At 38.4% G+C, this 27,564-nt stretch overlaps 1 protein-coding gene across 17 annotated transcripts in view; it reads right to left on the bottom strand.

The window, feature by feature from the left end:
• LOC127500865 (tenascin-X) overlaps nucleotides 1-27,564 on the bottom strand; it is a 50,474-nt gene that overhangs the window by 18,400 nt on the left and 4,510 nt on the right. Inside the window, exons 2-9 of one of the 17 annotated variants that reach the window (XM_051872435.1) lie at nucleotides 19,200-19,323; nucleotides 17,132-17,183; nucleotides 16,411-16,483; nucleotides 12,238-12,737; nucleotides 9,751-10,435; nucleotides 9,565-9,657; nucleotides 8,879-9,471; nucleotides 6,448-6,563 (exon numbers count right to left, since the gene is read on the bottom strand). In XM_051872435.1, the coding sequence (XP_051728395.1) occupies nucleotides 6,448-6,563; nucleotides 8,879-9,471; nucleotides 9,565-9,657; nucleotides 9,751-10,435; nucleotides 12,238-12,580 (1,830 nt within the window). In that variant the 5' untranslated portion in view covers nucleotides 12,581-12,737; nucleotides 16,411-16,483; nucleotides 17,132-17,183; nucleotides 19,200-19,323. Of the gene's footprint in view, nucleotides 1-6,447; nucleotides 6,564-8,878; nucleotides 10,436-12,237; nucleotides 12,738-16,410; nucleotides 16,484-17,131; nucleotides 17,184-19,199; nucleotides 19,324-27,564 lie in introns of those variants that run through there. The other 16 variants (XM_051872433.1, XM_051872431.1, XM_051872441.1 and 13 more) reach the window with 16 other exon arrangements.

The following is a 27,564-nucleotide window of genomic DNA, read 5'->3' on the forward strand; positions in this document are numbered from 1 at the left end:
ACCAGGATGCACTATGGGAAGAAGGCAAGCCAGTGTGATGCTTTGGGCAATGTTCTGTTGGGAAACCTTGGGTCCTGCCATCCATGTGGATGTTACTTTGACACGTACCACCTACCTAAGCATTGTTGCAGACCATGTACACTCTTTCATGGAAACGGTATTCCCTGGAGTCTGTGGCCTCTTTCAGCAGGATAATGCTCCTGCCACAAAGCAAAAATGGTTCAGGAATGGTTTGAGGAGCACAACAACGAGTTTGAGGTGTTGACTTGGCCTCCAAATTCCCCAGATCTCAATCCAATCGAGCATCTGTGGGATGTGCTGAACAAACAAGTCCGATCCATGGAGGCTCCACCTCGCAACTTACAGGACTTAAAGGATCTGCTGCTAACATCTTGGTGCAGATACCACAGCACACCTTCAGAGGTCTAGTGGAGTCCATGCCTCGACGGGTCAGGGCTGTTTTGGTGGCAAAAGGGTGACCAACACAATATTAGGAAGGTGGCCATAATGTTATGCCTGATCGGTGTATATAAAACATTAAGCTCTTGTAGTGCATGCCGCCACTCAACGAATCAGAACTGATAAAAGATTTTAGATAAAAGCTTCAGCCAGATCCATAAATCTAATTAGTAACTTGTGATAAATTGGTCTGTGAATATTTAAAAAACAAAAATACAGACTTTCACTGGAGCATATAATGCACAATCATCTGCAGATGTGGAGATAAAGGCAGATCATCCAGAATGATATATGGGGTTCATCTGCAACGCAGGCCAAATGTGAAAGCCCCAAATTCCCTTTGTGTTACGAACTGAGGCCACTTAAATGACCTCATCTCACTACACACGTTCTCAAAAGGTCTGTAAAAAGAACGCTGATGGTCAAGAGCACTTATACAGTTTTGATTGTGCACACGACTTCTTTTGAATTGAAAATGCTAATTGAAACACAGCTCACTCTACATTCCTCCCATAATACCTCATTTAACTCTAGTACACAAATATTTGTCTTACACCAGCCCTCAAGATGGTTTCCATTCTGACCAAGCTTGCAACTGATTTATTACGTTCGTCATTAGTAGAGATGGAGGTGTTGACTTGGCCTCCAAATTCCCCAGATCTCAATCCAATCGAGCATCTGTGGGATGTGCTGAACAAACAAGTCCGATCCATGGAGTCTCCACCTCGCAACTTACAGGACTTAAAAGGATCTGCTGCTAACATCTTGGTCCAGATACCACAGTCCATGCCTTGACGGGTCAGGGCTGTTTTGGTGGCAAAAGGGGGACCAACACAACATTAGGAAGGTGGTCATAATGTTATGCATGAACGGTGTATATCCAACATCGAGTGATGTCAATATATCAAAACATTCATCACAAACTCGTCAGCAGTGAGTCTGTATGATTGAGGCTTGAATCTTTAGATCTGCGGATTAAACTGAAGCGCTTCAAATACTGATGCATGCAAAAATAAGAGTTCCAGCATGTTGGGATATTTCAGAGATTACAGCAACATCATAGTTCGCTCCTGAAGAGTCTGATGAGCCTCTCACTGCTAGCGCTTACATCACCGCACATGTTTCTAATGGACAATTACTGACAGAAACAGGCCATCAAACTCAGCTGAAGCATCAAGACTGCAGTCGTAGTCCAGCAGTTAAGGAAAGCTTGAGTGGTAATTCCATTACAATTATAACTAGTGCTTAAAGCTACGCTATGTAACTTTTTACCATCATTCGTCTGTGCGTGTTTCCACCACACCCGTAAAGACACGGTCAGGCTTACATGCAGCCACAACAAACGAATCTCGAACAGAAAAGTTTGCCCGTAATAAATCACAAATCAACATAATTTGCATAGCATCACATTTGCAGTGCATTGACTAGATTCACAAAACACTGAAGTGAAGGTCCAATAACGGTCAGCACTGATGCTGACATGTGCTGTATGTCTTCTATGTCGGGTTACAGTGATGTGTGTTGGGTTACAGTGGTGTGGGTTGGGTTACAGTGGCGTGTGTTGGGATACAGTGGCGTGTGTTGGGTTACAGTGATGTGTGTTGGGTTACAGTGGTGGGTTACAGTGGTGTGTGTTGGGTTACAGTGATGTGTGTTGGGTTGGGTTACAGTGATGTGTGTTGGGTTACAGTGGTGGGTTACAGTGATGTGTGTTGGGCTGGGTTACAGTGATGTGTGTTGGGTTACAGTGGTGTGTGTTGGGTTACAGTGGTGGGTTACAGTGATGTGTGTTGGGTTACAGTGATGTGTGTTGGGTTACAGTGGTGTGTGTTGGGTTACAGTGATGGGTTACAGTGATGTGTGTTGGGTTACAGTGATGTGTGTTGGGTTACAGTGATGTGTGTTGGGTTGGGTTACAGTGATGTGTGTTGTGTTGGGTTACAGTGATGTGTGTTGGGTTACAGTGGTGTGTGTTGGGTTACAGTGGTGTGTGTTGGGTTACAGGTTACAGTGATGTGTGTTGGGTTACAGTGATTTGTGTTGGGTTATGGGTTACAGTGATGTGTGTTGGGTTACAGTGGTGTGTGTTGTGTGTTGGGTTACAGTGGTGTGTGTTGTGTGTTGGGTTACAGTGGTGTGTGTTGGGTTACAGTGGTGTGTGTTGGGTTACAGTGATTTGTGTTGGGTTGCGAGTTACAGTGGTGTGTGTTGGGTTACAGTGGTGTGTGTTGGGTTACAATGGTGTGTGTTGGGTTACAGTGGTGTGTGTTGGGTTACAGTGATTTGTGTTGGGTTACAGTGATTTGTGTTGGGTTACAGTGATTTGTGTTGGGTTACGGGTTACAGTGATGTGTGTTGGGTTACAGTGATTTGTGTTGGGTTACAGGTTACAGTGGTGTGTGTTGGGTTACAGTGGTGTGTGTTGGGTTGGGTTACAGTGGTGTGTGTTGGGTTACAGTGATGTGTGTTGGGTTACAGTGATGTGTGTTGGGTTACAGTGGTGTGTGTTGGGTTACAGTGGTGTGTGTTGGGTTACAGTGGTTTGTGTTGGGTTACAGTGGTGTGTGTTGGGTTACAGTGGTTTGTGTTGGGTTACGGGTTACAGTGATGTGTGTTGGGTTACAGTGATTTGTGTTGGGTTACGGGTTACAGTGGTGTGTGTTGGGTTACAGTGATGTGTGTTGGGTTACAATGGTGTGTGTTGGGTTACAATGGTGTGTGTTGGGTTACAGTGATGTGTGTTGGGTTACAATGGTGTGTGTTGGGTTAAAATGGTGTGTGTTGGGTTACAGTGGCGTGTGTTGGGTTACAGTGATGTGTGTTGGGTTACAGTGGCGTGTGTTGGGTTACAGTGGTGGGTTACAGTGGTGTGTGTTGGGTTACAGTGATTTGTGTTGGGTTACGGGTTACAGTGATTTGTGTTGGGTTACGGGTTACAGTGGTGTGTGTTGGGTTACAGTGATGTGTGTTGGGTTACAGTGGTGTGTGTTGGGTTACAATGGTGTGTGTTGGGTTACAGTGGTGTGTGTTGGGTTACAGTGGTTTGTGTTGGGTTACAGTGGTTTGTGTTGGGTTACAGTGGTTTGTGTTGGGTTACGGGTTACAGTGATGTGTGTTGGGTTACAGTGATTTGTGTTGGGTTACGGGTTACAGTGATGTGTGTTGGGTTACAGTGGTGTGTGTTGGGTTACAGTGATGTGTGTTGGGTTACAGTGATGTGTGTTGGGTTACAGTGGTGTGTGTCGGGTTGCAGTATGTTGAGATGTTACATGCGTGGCTGCTGAGGCAGAGATGGGCACTAAACATTCATACGGCTGTAAATCAAGCAGAGCTTCTGTCCAAAACACATAGCTTGTTTTTCCATTGCCAGATTGAGCTCATTTTATGTCTGTGTAAAAATTAATTTGTTTTTCCTTTGGAAAAGACACTCGGCCAGATTTAAGTTTGGGCTGCTGTGGGAGCTGTAAAATACTTTCTGTACCTGATATTATCAGATGAGGAGGGAAAAAAAAAAGAAAAATAAAGTGGGTGATTCTCATTTACAGTTTAGCAATAAAAAAATAAAATTAAAAAAAAATATTGAAATTTTATTTAAAGCTGCAGTCGTAACTTTTTGGTTAAAAATGATCCAAAATAAATTTCTGAGCAAGTACATAACCAGCCAGTGCTCAATCTCCTTACCTTAGCCCGATTCACAATGGCAAGCTTGTAATAATGTTTTATAATAAAATCGGTACTGGTGGGTTTCCACAGGAAATTCGAGCATGCAGCCGTTCGTCTTTGCGTCATTATGTCATGGCTGTTTACATAAAGAACGAGTCCCAGCTAGTAGGCTATATCATGTGAGGATCATGTATAGCTTTTTCTCACAGCAGCTGGAATAATTAAACATCCACTTTGATGGCGGATTGTATGGTATGAGAAATGAACATTAGAGATTAGACTGTACAGAAACTGAAATCTACAGGTAACGCTAATACACACTAAATACAGTCACGCAATGCTGATGTTAACATTAACAATTTGAGAACAAAGTATAACAATAAAAATTTGCATGGTTTGACGTGATCCGAGCTAAGTGATCATTAGATTTAATCACCATTGGTAATGCGATTTATTGTAATGCTTTTTTTTCCTCAGTTGGTCAGAAAAAAAGTGGCAGATTTGTTACTTGCTTGTTCAGATGACATTCCCTGGTGAAAATTCTTATTTTGGTCATACTTCCAAGACTACAATCTGTGATTCTGAAGTACAGTATCCACACCGTGTGGTGATTGACAGCAAACATTAGATTCATCCGCGCTGAGGAGCCGTGCCGATGCACAACCCACGTAAAAATGATAATTCCACAAATAACTGCAATTGCAGGTTTCAAACAGAGATGGCGACAAAGAGGCAAAACTTACAGACTGCTGCTTTAAATCAACATAGAAAACAGTCTGTCCAGCAAATATTAAATCCTTTAAAAGATTACTCCTCAATATTTTTGTCTTGTTTTTCAGTACAAATATCTAAGCATTCCTAAATCAAGATACATTTACTGCAGAAGCAGAATGACTTCAACCATTAAGTCTTGTTTTCAGAAAAATTCATCAAAATGAAGCGAGTTTGTGCTTAAAATCAGAACAAATATCTGTCAGTGGAGTCAGAAAAATAAAGTCACGTTTTTTTTTTTTTTGTTTTTTTTTTTAGAAAACAAGACTTAATATTTTACAGAATTTTGCTTCTCCAGTAAATGTATCTTGATTTAACCCTTGTACGTCCTTATGGACATTTTTGTGTTTTTTAGTTTTGTTTGGGGTTTTTTTTGTTTGTTTGTTTTATCATTTTACCTGTGTTAATACCAACTGCATAAATTCAGGCACAGGTGTGTATTTTTATTGAAATTTTACTATTTTACCCCCATTTTACTTAAAAAAAAAAAAAAAATCTATTTTGCACTAGAAACACAAAATAGTTGCTCTCAGGACCTTAAGTTCAAAAATATCCCCATTGAAACCTATTAAAACTGCAATTTTTAATCCAGGGTCATTTAAAATGATGCAATCTTTGTTAATAGGCTTTCATTCTGTTGGTAAGGCTTCAAAATTATTTTTTTTTTACCAGATGGTGCCATTTTCTCAGGTTTGGCCTATGAAGCAAACACTCGCTTTATTCCTGTTTTCTTACAGAGCCAGTTGGATAAATTATGCAGCTATAATTGGGTGTATTGGTATGGATGTCAGAGAGTGGTTTATATGTGTGTATCGAAATAAATTGTGTGTGTGCTTGTAATATTTGAGAGAGAAAAACTCTACTGCAAATCACAAATCCAAATTTGGTACTGCGCCCAAACAAACTCTTACTGAAAGCTCATTTTTTGAGTTATCAACCTCAAATTTGTAACAACTTATTTAGATTTATGGCTTTGAATTTCTAGCAGTTTTAGAGTTCAATATGTTTCATAAAATATATATTTTATATAAAATAATGTTCATAAATCATTTTCATAAACTTAAACCTCTATAACTTTTTTCTTATTTCACTTTTTAAACTTTTTTTTTTTTACTTCAACAATAATCTGCCAAGGGTCATCTTTAAAATGAGACCAAACTTAAGTCTGTGCTCCCAAGCTTTATATGACAGTTTTTGGAAAAAGACATTTTTGTCCTCTATGGACCTGTGTGTAACTTTTTTTTTGATTGACACACGGGCTAAGAATGCTTATATATTTGTGCTGGAAAACAAGACAAAAATACTGAGGAAGACATTTTTTTGCCATATATTTAGCTGAAAAAGCAGTTTTTTTATCTGATCTCATCCTTAAAATGACTAATAAAAGATTGATTTTATATTGACTGGAAAGACCGGTCAAGTTCACCCTTCATCTTTAAATCTATTGATATTTGCTATTATTGTTGAGGAAGGATCTGCAACAGTAGTCTGAATCGATACTGAAATCACATCAGCAGTTCTTGTGTCACGTGACATGCAGGCGTGTTTACGTGCCGTGCTGGTGAAGGTGATGTGGTAGGTGTCGTACTGCACAGCCGCTGGAGTCCAGGACAGCGTGACGGAGGACTCGGTGATGTCCCTGGTGCTGAGACGAGAGACGCCCGCCAGCGCTGGACACAAAACACAGAGACAAGTGTACAACGCTCCCATTCAAAGCCATCTGTTTCTACTTGAAGCGATAACTGCAGTGCTGCATGTCCGATTACTGCTGACCCGCTGCTGAATTCATTCACCAACAGCACTAATAAAGACACAACGTAATGTTGGCGTATAACCACATGTGCAGGTTATTTAAACACCTCCATATGGAATATAAAGCGCTATTTAAAGTGTCTCTAAAGTTGTTATACTTTCTGATCCTACCCAGCGGACAGATGCAGTAAAAATCTTAAAGTTCAGATTTTTTTTTTTTTTTTTTTTTTTGAGGTTAAATAATAGTATTTGTACACACACTGTAAAAAAAAAGATCATAATTTTAACTGTGAAAAACCGTAAATTAACATTCCCAGAATTCCCTGCGTGATACTTCACATTTGATGTATTTTCGTTGAAATAACCGTTTCTTCTTAGTTTTTTCTAATCAGTTATGTACATTAGGGTTTAATGTTACGTCTAATGTTGTTAAATTGTTTATTGCATTTTTTAATGTCATGTGTGTTGCAATGATGGTGTTTAGTGTTTGTGTAAATGACACTGTGACACTCTGATTCGTCATGTGACTCTCATCACCATTTGTATTGGTTGTTGTTAGTGTATTACAAAGGTACAAAACAGATGTTAGTACTTCACTAGGTTGGTAAATTAACATTATATCAGTTAATGAAATACGTTTTTTGTTTTTTTTTTTTACTGTAAATTTAAGTAAAATCTGTAAAACCTAAACTGTTGCTACAATATTTTTTACAGTAAATTTCTGGCAAAGCACAGTTTGTTTGTTTTTTTTGTTTTTTTTACAGTGTGTGTTTTAGAGGTGTATGACTGTATTCTACACTCTAAAAAATGCTGGATTAAAAACAACCCAAGTTGGGTTGAAAATGGACAAACCCAGCGACTGAGTTTTTTTAACCCAGTGGTTGGGTTAAATGTTTGCCAAATGTATTTTTTATTTAACTCAACTATTGTTTAAAAATGACTATGTCTGGCTTAAAATGAACCCAAAATAGGTTGGAAATTAAGAATCAGACACATAATTACTAGAGGCCACAATAATAATCAAAAGGTGAACATTTATTAATAAGCAATTTAATAAATGTTTATTGTTTAATTATTATTAATTAAACTTATTAATAAATGTTCAGTTATTAAACATATTTAATAAATGTTAATTTCCAACATACTTTGGGTTCATTTTAACCCTCTGGTTACTGAAAAAAAAATGTATTTCAAAGAAATGAATGTACTATATTTTAATTCGATAAGGTTTTTTATTTAATATTTTGTATTTTTAGGGGACTTTGTGGTGCTAAATTATATATACACTGTAGTTATAATCCATTTGTCATAAATCTTGAATGCTTTAAGCCTTAATTTTGATCTCTTTTCAAAGACAACTTTTGGCAAATTATTGCTGAAGTGAAAAAAGTTAACTTAAAGTTTGGGCTTTAAGTTAACTTAAAAAGTTACAGAATTTGACGTTTATTGTTATGAAAAATGCACAAAAACACTATTTTTAATTTTTATATTAAATATATATTTTCAGGAACACGTTTTAAACTAAAACTGTGAGGATATCAAAGCCATAAATCTAAACAAGTTGTGTTCCAAATTTGAGCTTGATATCTCAAAAAATGAGCTTTCAGTAAGATTTAGTTTGGCCGCAGTACCAAAAGTTTTCACTAGATGAAATTTGTCTCCCATTCATTTCCAATGACATTGATGAGCACAAGTGTGACTATTTTTTCAGGACCATTTAAACTTTTCAAATCATGCTCATGATTTTTTTTTTTTTTTTTTTTTTTTTGTTCACATAGCAAGTGCCAAAACCTTATCAAGTTTCGTACCATTCCAATTCCAAAAATGACTGAAGAGCACCAGAGGGTTAATCAAGCAATACAGTCATTTTTAAACAGTTACGTAAAACTACCCAGCAGGTTGGGCAAACATTTAACCAAACCACTGGGTTAAAACAACCCAATCACTGGGTTTGTTGATTTTCAACCCAATATTTTTTAGAGTGTAACAATTAATGTATTATAAAAGAAAAGATTTTAATGGGATTATAAGGAGATTTTGTGTAGAATTACAGTAATAAACAGTAATTATAGGATAAGAAAATACTGTTTTTTTCTTTTCTTTTTTTTTTTACATGTTTTTCTGACAGAATTTTTCTGGTTTTAAACATTTTCTGATGCCCATGCTGCCAGAAAATTACCCTTTCTTATGTTTTTTTTTATTTTTATTTTACAGTGTACAGTGCATCACTCACCGACGTCACAGTTTTCCCCAGTGAACCCAGCCTGACACTCGCTGCAGTCGGGCCCCGTGAAACCCCGCCGACACACGCAGCGGCCCCTCACGCAGCGGCCCCTGTTACTGCAGTTGTTGGGGCAGGTTTTGCTGGAGCAGTCCTGACCAGAGAAGCCCACGTCACAGACGCACTTCCCATTCACACATCTGCCCTTGTTATTGCAGTTACTGGGACAAGCCTGGGACGAGCAGTCGGGTCCAGTGAAGCCGCTCTCACACTCGCACCGGCCGTCGATACACACGCCCCGGTTACTGCAGTCTCCAGGACAGGATCTGGACGCGCAGTCCGGTCCAGTAAAGCCGCTCTCACACACACACTTCCCATTGACACACTGTCCGCGGTTGCTGCAGTTATCTGGACATGTTTTTACAGAGCAGTCCGGCCCAGAGAAGCCCGGCTCGCACACGCACTGTCCGTTCACACAGCGGCCCCTGTTACTGCAGTTCCCCGGACAGGACCTCTCAGAGCAGTCCTGACCCATGAATCCAGAGTCACACACGCATTTTCCGTTCACACAGCGGCCCCGGCTGTTGCAGTTCCCAGGGCAGGACCTCTCGGAGCAGTCCTGACCAGCGAATCCAGAGTCACACACGCATTTTCCGTTCACACAGCGGCCCCGGCTGTTGCAGTTCCCGGGGCAGGACCTCTCGGAGCAGTCCTGACCAGCGAATCCAGAGTCACACACGCATTTTCCGTTCACACAGCGGCCCCGGCTGTTGCAGTTCCCAGGGCAGGACCTCTCGGAGCAGTCCTGACCAGCGAATCCAGAGTCACACACGCATTTTCCGTTCACACAGCGGCCCCGGCTGTTGCAGTTCCCGGGGCAGGACCTCTCGGAGCAGTCCTGACCAGCGAATCCAGAGTCACACACGCATTTTCCGTTCACACAGCGGCCCCGGCTGTTGCAGTTCCCAGGGCAGGACCTCTCGGAGCAGTCCTGACCAGCGAATCCAGAGTCACACACGCATTTTCCGTTCACACAGCGGCCCCGGCTGTTGCAGTTCCCGGGGCAGGACCTCTCGGAGCAGTCCTGACCCATGAATCCAGAGTCACACACGCATTTTCCGTTCACACAGCGTCCCCGGTTGTTGCAGTTCTCCGGACAGCTCCGTATCCCGCAGTCAGGGCCGGTAAACCCGGCCTCACACACGCACCTGCCGTTCACGCAGCGGCCCCTGTTATTGCAGTTCCCGGGACACGTGCTGGACGAGCAGTCCGGGCCACTGAAGCCTGCGTCACACACACACTTCCCATTCACACACCGGCCCCGGCTGCTGCAGTTATCCGGACATGTTTTTACAGAGCAGTCCGGGCCGCTGAAGCCTGCGTCACACACACACTGTCCGTTCACACACCGGCCCCGGCTGTTGCAGTCATCAGGACAGTCCGGGATACTGCAGTCCGGCCCACTGAATCCTGAGAAACACACACACTTCCCATCGACACAGCGACCCTGGTCACTGCAGTCATCCGGACACTCGTCAGTCGAGGGACCAGCGGTGGTACAGACCGCACCTGTGGAGAAATAACACCACGATATAATGGCCACAGCTTCAGGAGTCACATCTGCATGTAAACACAGGAGCGAAATTATGATCATGTGTTCCAGAGAATGCGATGATTGACACCATTGTAACCATGTTTGGCATGCTCTATTTTTGACAAAAGTAACCAAAGAATTATGTTTTGCAGTGAATGGAACTTTTCTATTCTATTCTTTTTAGTAGAATCAAATGAAAAATGCATCCTGAATATATGCAAGAAAATGCAAATTCACTCTCTGACAGTAGGTGGTGCTTATAGAACAGCAGCAGCAAGCGTTTCCTTGATTACCGCTGTACACAATGCAGCGCTGCGGAGGTAATAGGACAAGAATGCTTCTGAAAACAGTTCCCTTTCATATATATATTCATATAACCCCAACCCCCATTTCAGTATATTTTTCTTCCTATACTTCGCAAACAGTGAGCTTTTGCTCTGCTGGCACATCTGTGTTCTATGGAAGCTTGTCTCCACCATGAAATAAAAAGGTAATTGTGACTTTTTCTCTCACAATATCTCTCAGAATTGTGAGTTATACAGTCAGAATTGCGTGATATAAAGTCCGGATTGCGAGATATAAAGTCAGAATTGCTTGAAATAAAGTCCGGGTTGCGAGTTATAAAGTCAGAATTTTGAGTTATAAAGTCAGGATTTCATGATATAAAGTCAGGATTGCGAGATATAAAGTCAGAATTGCGAGTTATAAAGTCAGGATTTCATGATATAAAGTCAGGATTGCGAGTTATAAAGTCAGGATTGCGAGTTATAAAGTCAGAATTGCGAGATATGAAGTCAGAATTTTGAGTTATAAAGTCAGAATTGCTTGAAATAAAGTCAGGATTGTGTGATACAAAGTCAGAATTGCGAGATATAAAGTCAGAATTGCTTGAAATAAAGCCAGGATTGCGAGTTATAAAGTCAGAATTGGGAGTTATAAAGCCAGGATTGCGAGATATAAAGTCAGATTTGCGTGATATAAAGTCACAATTACGAGTTATAAAGTCAGAATTGCTTGAAATAAAGTCAGAATTACGAGTTATAAAGTCAGGATTGCTTGAAATAAAGTCAGGATTGCGAGTTATAAAGTCAGGATTGCGTATTATAAAGCCAGAATTGGGAGTTATAAAGTCAGGATTGTGAGTTATAAAGTCAGATTTGCGTGATATAAAGTCACAATTACGAGTTATAAAGTCAGGATTGCTTGAAATAAAGTCAGGATTGCGAGTTATAAAGTCAGAATTGCTTGAAATAAAGCCAGGATTGCGAGATATAAAGTCAGATTTGCGTGATATAAAGTCAGAATTACGAGTTATAACGTCAGGATTGCGAGTTATAAAGTCAGAATTGCTTGAAATAAAGCCAGGATTGCGAGATATAAAGTCAGATTTGCGTGATATAAAGTCAGAATTACGAGTTATAACGTCAGGATTGCGAGTTATAAAGTCAGAATTGCTTGAAATAAAGCCAGGATTGCAAGTTATAAAGTCAGATTCCCACACAAATGACATTTCCAATTTATAGCTGTTTGACCGGTACATCTCTATTTTCTGTTATTGTTCAAAATCAAATCATCCCCCGTGCCGAATTGGACACCGTTGTGGGCCGTATGTTTGACACCCCTGATCTAGTAGGATCTCATTTGATTACAGCTGAATATCTCCCAAAAGGATCCTTTAGGATCGGTCAGGATAGGCATTGTTTTGAATTTCTTGACTATGAGAAGCTTATGAGAGCCTGGGAAGGTCTGGATTGGTGGCATTCAGGAAGGGCTTTACCTTTGCTCTGCTGGGAGGTGCAGCATCCATCCGGACCTCCACATTTCTGCCTCAGATCCGACACCTCCTTCTCCAGTCTTTCAATACGCTCACGCAAGGCTGCAAAGTCCACCTCGCACTGACCACAACCTGAGCCTGATCCGGGCAGCAGACGGATCCGATGGGTCAGGACCAGAGGAGAATCAGGGTCCAAGTCCATCTCTCTCTCTCTGGCCCCGTCCTGTGTGCATGTGTCTGAAATAACAACTCTAACAGGCTGGGATCTGAGATCGCTGGAGACGCGCTGAGCTCCCGTCTGGATCGAGAGGGAAAGCAGGAGGAGGAAAGGCAACACAAATGCCATGTTTAAAGGGAGGAACACCTCCAAAATCAATGGATGATGTTTTGTTCGTGAATGAGAAGGTATTTTATTACAGTACTCAAAACATTTAGATTTAGTTTTTGCAGATGAACCGTTGGCTGAACTCTTCTCTTCTCTGCTCTTCAAGCGTCTGTCCGACCTGTTTCACACAAACACAATTTCAGTTGTCATGCAGGATTCAATATTAGACATTCACCTGAAGTCGACATAAAAACAGCATGTGCAACCCATTTTACTTGCAAGTTTCATGATGGTTTGAGGCAAAAATAAGAGGGACTGTTGAGCAGATTTAATTTTGATGAAAGATTTCAAAGACAAGCTTCTTTTTGATGAATGACACATAATGAGAGCAGGAAAGTGTATTAAGAGAGTAAACAGGGTCGATTTTAATTCCATGTTGACTTTAAATAACGCTGTCAATGGAGCGACACAGAAGCTGCCAGATCAAATCAAGGAAAGTAAACGCCATGATCCTTTCCTGCTAAAATTCATTTAAACTGCTGAAAATACCAGTTCTGCTTTCCGTGACTTTACCTTTGGAAACAAAGGAGAAAACAAGCTTTTGATGTCATGTTTTGCCCAGATATCGTGATCATGACCAGAACTGTTTTTGTTTGGATGTGAACTATGGTAATCATGTTGTTTTGGACATGATTTCATACCATACACTGTAAAAAAAGGATGTTTTTCCTCAGTATTTCTTTCTTGCTTTCCAGTACAAATACTTAAATCAATTTTTACATTTACTGGAGAAGTAAAATGACTGAAGATATTAAGTCCTGTTTACTGAGAAAATCATGAAAATGAAGTGAGAACAAAAATCTGTCAGTAGAGTCAGAAAAATAATCTTGTTTTTCTTTTGAATTAAGTGTATTTTTCTGACTCCACTGACTTGTTTTAAACACAAACTCACTTCATTTTGATATCTTAGTATCTTCAGTCATTTTGTTTCTCCAGTAAATGCATCTTGATTTAAGAATGTTTAGATATTTGTGCTGGAAAACAAGACAGAAATACTGAGGAAGAACATCATTTCTAAATAAAATACCACAAATGTTTGTTTCATGCCATCTGCCTGTAGTTAGAGATGGTTGTCAGGCGACAGGTCAGTTAAAGGACAATCTGCAGGTCTTTTCTCATGGTGCTGATGATGAAAAACACACATGGAGCTGAAGGGGAAATATCACATCACTCCTCAGGATTGACTGAAAATTATATAGATTGCAGGCTGATAGGAAACGAGCTGTGAGGTTCGAATTGATTCATGTCTTCTGTTATTGTAATTATCTTTTTTAAAAGACCATCTATAAACGCAGCTCTTATCTAATTATGATTTCACAAAAACTTGCTTAATTTGTTACAGCGTTGTTACTAAAAGTATTAAATCATTTTCATTAATTGAAATACATGTGTTAACGGTTTTATCCAAAGCAAGCAGGTAAACATTTTATCAGTTCATGTATTCATTTTCTCAGGTTTTTCTCGCCACATTCAAAGAAAATGACTGTTTTTATGGTTCAGCTTCTGTAAAGCTGCTGTAAAACAACACATATTGTGAAACACACTATAAAACTGAATATTTCAGCTGTTGTATCCCTTAGCCGCTCCTGATGATTTTTCCTTCCCATCTCATCATTTCTCTTCATTAACAAACGTCATCATTAATTTACCCTCAAATGAGCTCAGAATCTCTAACGGTTATTCTTCTCGACTGGTCTTTTCTTCTGAAGTCAGAAGCCCCGGAGCTCATATTGACAGTCTAGACGGAGACAGATGGACTGTAATACGCTGCACATTTTGGTGATAAAAATGTTATGGCCAGAGATCACATGATCACTATGCCCTGACAAGATGAAAACTCCTGCTCTGACCGTGATTGTGAGCAAAACATCTTCAATCCAAACCTCAGAAGAGCATCTGCAACAAGCAACTCTCTGATGCACACCGACATTAAAGGCATTTTAACAATATTACAGCCAAACCACCATTTGTGACGACATACACTCTAAAAATAATGTTGTCTCAAAAAAAAAAAAAAAAAAGTTTATCAATTTTTTTGAGCTATGACAACTTTGAGTGAATTTACGTTCAACCAACAAGCTACACTGAGTTAGAGGAACTTAATTTGTAGCTTAAACATACATTTTTAAGTTGATTACTCAAAACAATTAAGTCACTCCAACTACCAGAGTTGTAGACTTGGAACCAATTAATCTGATCAACTTCAGTTCAAATCAACAGCTATCACAGCACATGCTAACATAACTTATTTAACATGTATATTTAATCAACAAGTAAGATATTATTGTCATTAGCGCAGTCAATAGTGTTTACCTTCATGTATCTACTCTTCAGCACAAAAACTTCAACATTACAGAAACTCTTTTAAATGTCAAACACAACAGCATTAAAGGATTAGTTCACTTCCTGATAATTTACTCACCCTCATGTCATCCAAGATGTTTATGTCTTTTTCTTCAGTGGAAAAGAAATGAAGGTTTTTGAGGAAAACATTCCAGGATTTTTCTCCATATAGTGGACTTCACTGGGGTTCAACGGGTTGAAGGTCCAAATGTCAGTTTGGACAGTGACCTTTCCAACGTGATTACGTAATGTGTGGAGCATCACAGAGCAGTGAAAGATGAACATTTGTGGTTAAAAAGTATATAATTTTTATTTTTTTTAGAAAACGACTGTTTTCTAAAAAAAAAAGTTTCTCTAGATAAGACTCTTATTCCTCGTCTGGGATCATGTAGAGCTCTTTGAAGCTGCACTGAAACTGACATTTGACCTTCAACCCGTTGAAGTCCACTATATGGAGAAAAATCCTGGAATGTTTTCCTCTAAAGCCTTAATTTCCTTTCGACTGAAGAAAGAAAGACATGAACATCCTGGATGACATTAGGGTGAGTAAATTATCAGGAAATTTGAATTCTGAAGTCAACTAATCCTTTAAACACTAACAGGTCTTTCCCTTCACTAAAAACAAATAAATTAACATTTATTCTCCTTATCCAGTCCTATGCAAAGCATGTTGGGAACTAGAAATCCACTTTAAAAAAAGCCAGTTAATGCAGAAATTTGAGTTTAAATTACGGACGATATTAAATTGATGTAATGATCAACATTATTATGTCAACAGAACTCTACAAAATAATATTTTAAATAAAAGGTTTAATTAAAACAATAAATTACAATTTTTAACTTGCAACCATGCATTTATTTAAGTTTAAGTGTCAACAGGTGCCATGAATTATTTTTAGAGTGTACATTGCCATTCAAAAGTCTGGGAGATTTTATAATGTTTTTCAATGTCACCAAGACTGGATTTATTTGATCAAAACTACAGTAAAAATTGTGAAATATTATAACAATGTAAATCAGCTGTTTTCTATGTGAATATATAGTAAAGTGTAATTTATTCCTGTGATCAAAGCTGAATTTTCAGCATCATTACTCCAGTCTTCAGTGTCACATGATCCTTCAGAAACATTTATGATTATCATCAATGTTTTTTGTGGAAACAGTCATTCATTTTATTTTTCAGGATTCTTTGATGAATAGAAACATCATTTATTTGAAAGTTTTTTATAACATTATAAACTTACTGACCCCAAACTTTTGAACCGTAGTGTAAATTCAAAAAATAAATGGTTGATGAGAGACTCTTGAATATGAGCTGCAGTGAACAGATGTGCAACTCTCTCACAAACCATTCTGATGCTGAAGATCTTCAGTACTGAAGTTTGTGATGGATTAGCGCATGCATCAGAGGGTTAATATCAAGCGTGAGCATTATTTGATGGTCTTACCTGCAGAGCCGCTGATGCTTCCTCACACCCGTCCTGTCAGTCGCTGCTCCTCACGGCTCAGGAAAACTCCTGACTGACGGGGGAAGAAAGAGGAGAGAGAGAGAGAGAGAGAGAGAGAGAGAGGGAGGAGAGCAGTAAAATTTCCTCATACTTGAAGAATGTTTCCTCTCTCTCTCCTCTCCTCCGCTTCTCTGATGTAATTCTATGTGCTTTACTGGTCCCTGCTGGGCGGATCATTTCGATGGAAAACATCTGATTTTTTCGATATTTTGAATGACCATTTGAACGTTTTATGTCTTTGAACTCATCTCTAGATGGATCTCCATTGCTTGGCCTTTTAAAATCCTATTTGTGCGTTAATTACATGAACCTCGTCTCACATGAACCTGTTCCTGATTACATCTCAGTTTGCTTCAGGACAGAAACATCTTTCAATATTTACATGTTGATTTTAAACTGCAGCTGTGTGAACAAAAGGGCAAATAAATACATAATTATGTATGCAACAGAATCACAACACTGCAGAACGTTTTTTATCATTTCATTTAAATTATTTAAATAATTCATTAAGAATACTGCTTTGCAAATAGATCCAGACTTCAGCTGTCCTTTCCTGCATCTTCCATCGTGCCTCTTTCTATTCTTCACTCAGTTTCTCTCCTTCATCTTTCCCAGACGCAGAAACTCCACACGTAAAACAAACAATTGAGCGTTTTCTCACTGGCAGCTTCTTCATTTGAGTCTGACGTCAGCGCAGTGATGCTCATTTCCACCTACAGACAGAGAGAAAGGTCAGTTTTTCAATGGCGGTCAGTGTTCAGAGGTGTAGATGTTTCAACACTATCCCAAATCCCAGTTTAATGTGTGACTCAGTGACTCAATAATTCAGCCATCGGTAGGTTGCGTTCCTGTAGGGAAATACTTCTGTAAAACATTGATCTGTCTGTTTGAGCGGTTGACCTGTTTATCTTTCTCACAATACTGTACTACATGTGCATAACTCTTACAAATAAAGCTTCCAAAAGAGGGTTTTCACAGCGATGCCATAGAAGAACCATTTCTGGTTCCCCAAAGAATCTTTCAGTGAAAAGTTGGAAATGAAGAACATTTTAATAATTTAAAGAAGCGACTATATCCCACAATTCTGCCTTTATATCCCACAATTCTGACTTCATATCTCACAATTCTGACTTTATTTCTCACAATTCTGACTATAACACACAAATGCGACTTTATATCTCGCAATTCTGACTTTATATCCCGCAATTCTGACTTTATATCCCGCAATTCTGACTTTATATCCCGCAATTCTGACTTTATATCCCACAATTCTGACTTTATAACACATAATTCTGACTTTATATCTCACAATTCTGACTTTATATCTCACAATTGCGACTTTATATCCCACAATTCTGACTTTATATCTCACAATTCTGACTTTATATCTCACAATTCTGACTATAACACACAATTGCGACTTTATATCTCACAATTCTGACTTTATATCCCACAATTCTGACTTTATCTCACACAATTCTGACTTTATCTCACACAATTCTGACTTTATATCCCACAATTCTGACTTTATATCCCACAATTCTGACTATAACACACAAATGCGACTTTATATCCCGCAATTCTGACTTTATATCTCGCAATTCTGACTTTATATCTCGCAATTCTGACTTTATATCCCGCAATTCTGACTTTATATCCCACAATTCTGACTTTATAACACATAATTCTGACTTTATATCTCACAATTCTGACTTTATATCCCACAATTCTGACTTTATATCCCACAATTCTGACTTTATATCCCACAATTCTGACTTTATATCCCACAATTCTGACTTTATATCCCACAATTCTGACTTTATATCCCACAATTCTGACTTTATATCCCACAATTCTGACTTTATATCCCACAATTCTGACTTTATAACTCACAATTCTGACTTTATAACTCACAATTCTGACTTTATATCCCACAATTCTGACTTTATATCCCACAATTCTGACTTCATCTCTCACAATTCTGACTTTATATCCCACAATTCTGACTTTATATCCCACAATTCTGACTTCATCTCTCACAATTCTGACTTTATAACTCCCAATTGCGACTTTATATCTTGCAATTTATATCACACAATTCTGAGGGGAAAAAAAGTCAGCACTGCGAGATAAAAATGATAATTATACACAATTATGCCTTTATTTTGTATTCAGTGGCGGAAACAAGCTTCCATAAACAAAGAACCTTTATTTTTAAGAGAGTGTATGTTAAATGTTTTCACAGGAGATCTGAAAACGATCACAAAGAAACTCGACACTGTCATTTGTCGAAGGAGGTAAATCTGATTCTCCATGCTGTCTCAAATAGACACACTTTTAATGATTATTATACAGTAAACTGCACTGATGTTTGAAACACACGAGAAGGTTTTGTGGATTTGGAGTATTTTGGAGAGTTAAACTCTCTATAGACTCACTACAGCTTGAAAACCAATAGCTCAGAATGGAAACAGAACTAAGTGTTGCTGATGTTTTCCAGTTTCAGCTCTGCAGAGAAGACCATTTTTTCAATTAATACATCATCACACAGACGGTGTCCATTAAATGTTTCGTCAGCTCAACTCTTTAGCTCGACTTTAACTACCAGTCAATGCCGTTTCTAAACACAAATGTATATATCTTACGCAGGTGTTGTTGAGCGCGACCAACAAACCGTAGAGTAGCAGAAAGTGAGGAGGAGGGGATACTGCAGCGTCTGATGACTGTACCTTATGTGTGAGTTTCAGTGCTGAATCCATGTTGAAAGGCCTGTTTAGCTTCACGGACACTGAACAACAGAGACGCCACAGTAAACACAGGCGTCAGGGGAGTTTGCAGTGGATTGTGGGGGACCTATGACAGCAAAAACCGAAGGTCAGATTTATATTTGTTTTGCAGAGACACAAACTGATTGGCATAGTGATCTGATCGCTAGAGACCAAATGTAAATCCCCCTACAGTACAACTGAAGACTCAAAAAATGACTTAAAATGAACTAAAGTCCTGTAAGCCAAACAGCATTTAACAATGGCATGTTTCCAATAGAAGAATGACCAATTCAGTCATCAAGTTATTCAAAACCTGTATGATTTACAAATGGAGAGGTTTAGTAGAATGTTCATGCTGCTGTTTTCCATTTAATGAAAGTGTACCAAAATGGGCCCGTCAAGCTCTAAAAATTACAAAAATGCAACACAAAAATAGTCCATGAAAACGATACTGTAAATACTGTATTAGATCAATTTGGCATCACTGTCATAACAGCTTTCATTAGTTTAAATTACTGCAGATTTTTCATTTCTGGGTCAACTATTCCGTTAAATACATTTAATTCAGGCTTTGTTGACAGAAAAATGGGTGTGTTCGTTTTATTTTGGCATTATTTACATTGTACTCGTGTTATTTAGCTGCTTGTAAACAAATCCTACACTCTAAATGTTCATTTATTAAACATTAATAAATGTTTAATAAATTTTTAAGCAAGAAATACAGTCATTTTTAAACAATTGTTAGGTTAAATAAAACTACCCAGCAGGTTGGGCAAACATTTAAAACAACCCAATCACTGGGTTAAAAAACCCAAGTTGGGTTGAAAATGGACAAACCCAGCAATATGATTAATAAATGAGCATTTAGTTTAATGAGTAATAATAAACATTTATTAAATTGCTTATTAATAAATGTTCACCTTTTGATTATTATTGTTGCCTCTGGTAATTATGTGTCTGATTTTTAATTTCCAACCCATTTTAGGTTCATTTTAAGCCAGACATAGTCATTTTTAAACAATATTTGAGTTAAATAAAACTGTCCAGCATGTTGAGCAAACATTTAACCCAACCGCTGGGTTAAAACAACCTAAATGCTGGATTTGTCCATTTTCAACCCAACTTGGGTTGTTTTTAAAGTGCTTTTTTTTGTGTGTGTGTGTGTGTGACATTTCTACCTGATACAGCAGAGAATCAGGATTTACATGATTTTATTTTCATTTCATTTCATTTAATTGAAACAGCAGGATTAATCACAATTAAAGCATTCTGAGAAATGATATGTTCTTCGGTCCAAAAAAAGGAAAATTTATTGGTGACATACAGTAAGTTTCCACACTAAAGCAACAGACGTGAAGCATCTGATGTACACAGTACTGTTTAAATTAAATACAGTTTATTATAAGTGACTGATTACAATGACGGTTATCATCAATTTCATGACATTGTCCATTTTGTTGCTTGTATGAAACTCATTTTTAATTCTACTTCATTAAATTAACATTTGAATTACAATTCCATATCATGTTTGCTAAATGACTTAAATTCAACTCAAATGTAGAAACTGAATTTAAAAAACATTCTCAGATCAATTCTGTACATTTGTTTTTCTGAGGACTGTGCAAAGCAACTGTCAGGTTCTCAAGGTGGGAAAGGAAGGATGAACCTGTTCATTTCGTCCAACAAACAGAGGCTGCCGCCAAGCGGCACACGTTACACGAAATGAAGGTTTGTAAGGAAAATTCTGCTTTGTCCATTTTCAGAAGGCAAAGAACAGACTGGAAGAACATCAAGAAACCTTTGAGACTGCTGGCTATCACCCCTCAGAGAGACAGGGAGAACAGAAACCAAGTGCACAAAGGCCGACAGTCTGACTTTACAAGACAAGGACTGACATTTCTTCTTTAGTGCTTCTCTTGCGCACCATATGGTGATTCTCATCTAATAAACTAGTGGAAAACCTGGACTCAAAAGAAAAACATGAGAGCGGATGTTTTCACAATGTCTCAATACTGAACTACTGCATCATTTAGAGCATCATCCATCGTCAATCAATCATTTCAAAATATATTAATAACCCATGACATATGTTTTAAATTGTTTTGTGCCTATCCAAAATGTTTCGAGGTTGAATGCTTCACAGGTGAAGGTCAGTTCAAAGCAATATAATGTGCAATAACAGCATTAACTAGAACACATCGTTACACAACGCCACAATATTGCAAAACAAGTAACAAAAAACACCTCAGAAACAAAGACAACTTGTCATTTTTGTTATATCACTATATATCCATAAATCACTCACTATATATCACTGTATATCCATATATCACTCACTATATATCACTGTATATCCATATATCACTCACTATATATCACTGTATATCCATATATCACTCACTATATATCACTCACTATATATCACTATATATATATATATATATATATCACTCACTATATCGCTATATATCCTTATATCACTCACTATATATCACTATATCCATAAATCACTCACTATATCGCTATATATCCATATCACTTACTAAATATCCATAGCTATATCACTCTCTATATATCACTATATATCCATATCACACACTATATACAGTATATCACTATTTATCTATATATCACTCACTATATATCCATAAATCACTCATTATATATCCATGTCACGCACTATATATCCATAAATCACTCACTATATATCACTATATATCCATATATCACTATATATCCATAAATCACTCACTATATATCACTATATATCCATATATCACTCACTATATATCACTATATATCCATAAATCACTCACTATATACAAACCCGATTCCAAAAAAGTTGGGACACTGTACAAATTGTGAATAAAAAAGGAATGCAATAATTTACAAGTCTCATAAACTTATATTTTATTCACAATAGAATATAGATAACATATCAAATGTTGAAAGTGAGACATTTTGAAATGTCATGCCAAATACTGGCTCATTTTGGATTTCATGAGAGCTACACATTCCAAAAAAGTTGGGACAGGTAGCAATAAGAGGCCGGAAAAGTTAAATGTACATATAAGGAACAGCTGGAGGACCAATTTGCAACTTATTAGGTCAATTGGCAACATGATTGGGTATAAAAAGAGCCTCTCAGAGTGGCAGTGTCTCTCAGAAGTCAAGATGGGCAGAGGATCACCAATTCCCCCAATGCTGCGGCGAAAAATAGTGGAGCAATATCAGAAAGGAGTTTCTCAGAGAAAAATTGCAAAGAGTTTGAAGTTATCATCATCTACAGTGCATAATATCATCCAAAGATTCAGAGAATCTGGAACAATCTCTGTGCGTAAGGGTCAAGGCCGGAAAACCATACTGGATGCCCGTGATCTTCGGGCCCTTAGATGGCACTGCATCACATACAGGAATGCTACTGTAATGGAAATCACAACATGGGCTCAGGAATACTTCCAGAACACATTGTCGGTGAACACAATCCACCGTGCCATTCGCCGTTGCCGGCTAAAACTCTATAGGTCAAAAAAGAAGCCATATCTAAACATGATCCAGAAGCGCAGGCGTTTTCTCTGGGCCAAGGCTCATTTAAAATGGACTGTGGCAAAGTGGAAAACTGTTCTGTGGTCAGACGAATCAAAATTTGAAGTTCTTTTTGGAAAACTGGGACGCCATGTCATCCGGACTAAAGAGGACAAGGACAACCCAAGTTGTTATCAGCGCTCAGTTCAGAAGCCTGCATCTCTGATGGTATGGGGTTGCATGAGTGCGTGTGGCATGGGCAGCTTACACATCTGGAAAGGCACCATCAATGCTGAAAGGTATATCCAAGTTCTAGAACAACATATGCTCCCATCCAGATGTCGTCTCTTTCAGGGAAGACCTTGCATTTTCCAACATGACAATGCCAGACCACATACTGCATCAATTACAACATCATGGCTGCGTAGAAGAAGGATCCGGGTACTGAAATGGCCAGCCTGCAGTCCAGATCTTTCACCCATAGAAAACATTTGGCGCATCATAAAGAGGAAGATGCGACAAAGACCTAAGACAGTTGAGCAACTAGAAGCCTGTATTAGACAAGAATGGGACAACATTCCTATTCCTAAACTTGAGCAACTTGTCTCCTCAGTCCCCAGACGTTTGCAGACTGTTATAAAAAGAAGAGGGGATGCCACACAGTGGTAAACATGGCCTTGTCCCAGCTTTTTTGAGATGTGTTGATGCCATGAAATTTAAAATCAACTTATTTTTCCCTTAAAATGATACATTTTCTCAGTTTAAACATTTGATATGTCATCTATGTTGTATTCTGAATAAAATATTGAAATTTGAAACTTCCACATCATTGCATTCCTTTTTTATTCACAATTTATTCACACTATATACAGTTTATCACTAAATATCCATATCACTCACTATATATCACTATATATCGTCTGAGAAAATGCATTTAAAAAAATCTAGCTATATAGGCTTCATAAACAAGTCTGACATTTAATTTCAGCAAAAGCAACATTTAATAGAGCGAGTCAGAACATGCAAATTAGCTGAAATACTGCTGAAACAGGCATTTATTTTGCATTGTAACATTGTCTGTTTGACTCTAAACAGCTAGATCTATCATGTAGCGTGACTTGTTTCAGTGTTGTCTGGGAAGGAAATCATCATGAAGGAGGGATGTTGATGGTGTCTGTCGTCGGTGTGGAGGGAAGTGTTGGTGTCGAGCTGTCACTCACATATGAGCACAGAGAAACATTCACAACCTAAAAGGCCTCCATTGTGTCTGAGAAATGCGTCAAAGCTGACCATTCTGGAGAAGAACACGCACTGAGAAAAATCCCAGCAATGCTGACAGAGGGAGTGAGAGAATGAGAGACTTGGAGGTAGAAAAGATGCTCTGAGAGCGACGGAGTGAGAGAAAAGTGACGTTCACAATATGATGGACTCTTGAGTTAAAGTCCCCATGAAATCACCTTTTTATGGAATATTGCATTTTATTCTAAATGATTTATCGGTCATTATTGTTTTAAATTCATGTTCCTTATAATCTTGAATCAGAATAACTTCCTCTCCCTCTTGCAGCGACATCTCTTTTCTTCTCTGATGACGAGGGCGAGGCAACCTCACATGAGATCCACCAATAGCAAACCACTACCATCCAACTTCCGTTTCATGGCGACTTTAAACATGTCAGTGGATAATGTGACCGGCAGAGGATGACCAGATACGTCATCAAGTTTATAACATGGCCAACTACCAAACACATGGACAGCACTGATTTGAGTGTGATGATTTTATGACGGTGAGACGAGACTTTAAACGAGCACAACTATGAAGGAAATTATTTGGCAGGGACGACAAACACATTTTAGCATCATTATATTTAAAAAACAAAAAAACAATAGACTAACATTGAATGTTGCCACTGACCAATCAGAACTAATTATTCAAGAGAACAATGTAACAAATATTATAAATCATGAAATTATTAAAGCTAAGCACAATGTGTTGACTTCACTGCAGAAATGATCATGGTTTCCATGGGAACTAGTGTACATGAACCCGTGAGAGTCAGAGTCAAATAGTGAGTGTTTGTTAAAGCTCGATTCTTCCTTTTGCTGCAATAAAGTCGCACAAAGCCCTCATGGGTGCTCAAGGGTGTTTCTCACCCACAGCCATTCATTCTGAGAGAGAACCGGCCTTTTTCTGACAGAACAGAGTATGTCAGAGGTCGCATTCACATCACCAGCCGATCCGGCCAGTTCAGTGTTTTTTAATGAGGCAGTTCATGTGACTTTCTAAATGCAGCCCATATATCACACATTATATATCCATATATCAGACACTATACAATCGCTATACATCCATTTATCAAACACTATATATCCATATATGGATGCATATCGATATATAGTGTGTGATATATGGATAAATAGTGTGTGAAATATGGATATATAGTGAGTGATATATGGATGTATAGTGTGTGTGATATATGTATATTGATATATAGTGAGTGATATGGATATATAGTGATATATAGTGAGTGATATATGGATGTATAATGTATAGTGTGTGTGATATATGTATATTGATATATAGTGAGTGATATATGGATATATAGTGATATATAGTGAGTGATATATGGATATATAGTGATATATAGTGAGTGATATATGGATGTATAGTGTGTGTGATATATGTATATTGATATATAGTGAGTGATATATGGATATATAGTGATATATAGTGAGTGATATATGGATGTATATCGATATATAGTGTGATATATCACTCACTATATATCCATATATCACTCCCTATATATCCATATATCACTCATTATATATTGCTAAATATCCATATCACACACTATATATCACACACTATATCACTATATATCCATATACCACTCGCTATATGTATATCCATATATCACGCACTATATATCTATATATCACACACTATATCACTATATATCCATATACCACTCGCTATATGTATATCCATATATCACGCACTATATATCCATATCACTCTCTATATCACTATATATCCATATATCACACACACACAGCGATATATAGTGAGTGACATGGATGTATAGCAATATATATATTATATAAAAAACACTATATATTGCAATACATCCATATGTCACTCACTATATATATCCATAAATCACTCACCCTATATATATATATATATATATATATATATATATATATATATATATATATATATATAAAAATTAAAAAATAAAAATCACTCATTTATTTATATATCACTCACTGGCCATTGTCCAATAGAAAGACAGGGAGCATGACATACATTGATCAAAAATTATTTCTGAAAAGCTTGGACTGGTTCCTGTGCTGGATTGAGAGCGTTCCTCTCGGACCCTTTCAGACAGTGTTGTGCTGTGTGTGTAACCCCGGGTGTCTGCCTGTGTTAGATTAGTGATGCATATTTCGCAGCAGCTGTAAAATCCATGAGTGCAGAACATCTGGCCCTGAAGGGAAGCCCTTTATAGGGGACACATGAGTGCAGACGGAGCCTCAAACACAGCTGGCAGCACAATCCCTTCCAGGTGAGAGTGTTTCAGCTTCTGATTCTCACATTTAACATCAACTTTCACCTGAGCTCTGCTGCACAACAAAAGTACAAAGGTAAATTAATGCCAATAACTTAATTCATTAACATATAGACTCTAATGTATAGGAGTTTTTTACAACCCATGACCTCCAAAATCTGAGGCCAGAGTAGAAGTAACTTTGATTATTCAAACCCAAACACACTTTAGAGCTGGAATATCAGTGGCAATATGTTAGGAAATGTCTCTATTTGCATTTAAAAACTAGAATTCTTCAGAGGGTCATTTGACCTCTATTACCAGCTGCCCTTTGACCTTGACATCTCTACTTATAGTAAATGCAGTGGCCATATGAAAGCCAGTTTGATTGGTTTGTATGCATTTCATACGAGGCCATATCTAATGATTCAGCCAGAGAGTCGGCTTGTATAAATGATTACGAGTTTAACATGGTTGCATAAACTACTAAGACTAGTCTTACAAGTTAGTCATCACTTTTTTTTCTACATAAAGTTACATAAAAACATAGATCGGGCTAATTTGATGAAAAGTAAGACTGATTGCACTTTGACTCACTGCTAGTTGGTCACACTAGTACTTGTTTATGCCGGTTGTATTTCTCCCACTAGCTGGACTGGCCTGTGTTGTTTTACAGGTGTTGAACAGGCCGAGCGCTCGAGGGGTGAGACGTGCAGCCGTGGTTAATGTGTGGCAGCAGTGCTGCTCCAATAAAACTGACCTGAGTTCAGAGGAACCATCACCTCTCCATCCGGGACGCAGAGTTATGGACGCATTAAAGCTGACCTGAAGACGTCAGAGAAACGCAATCTGGCCCAAACACTCAGGTCCTGTTTTCATCTGCGCAGCAAGACAGATCTCAGATCAGTTTTCCATGCACTCAGTGCGGCAGAGATCAAGGTCAGAGTGAAAACCGCTGCTGGTGGATCAGGCCAGATTCTGAGCCGTAATGTGTTCTGCAGTCCATCCGAGGACGAGAGCGTAACGTTTGGCAGCTCAGGATGGCTTTCCCTACACAACACGGCCATAACGGCGCTTCTCTAAGCGAAAAGCCATCGCTGACCGCTGGTTCTGGTTTGTGCTGGTCAACAGACTTCATCAGAAGGAACTGCTCTACCATAAACCAGCCTGGATGTTTTTCCAGCAAGGATGACACCCATGATCCATTTTTGCAGATTTTTGCAGCGCTTTATACAAAACAGATCGTTT

The sequence above is a fragment of the Ctenopharyngodon idella genome, chromosome 19, assembly GCF_019924925.1.
Source record: "Ctenopharyngodon idella isolate HZGC_01 chromosome 19, HZGC01, whole genome shotgun sequence".
In the NCBI taxonomy this organism is placed as follows: Eukaryota; Metazoa; Chordata; class Actinopteri; order Cypriniformes; family Xenocyprididae; genus Ctenopharyngodon; species Ctenopharyngodon idella.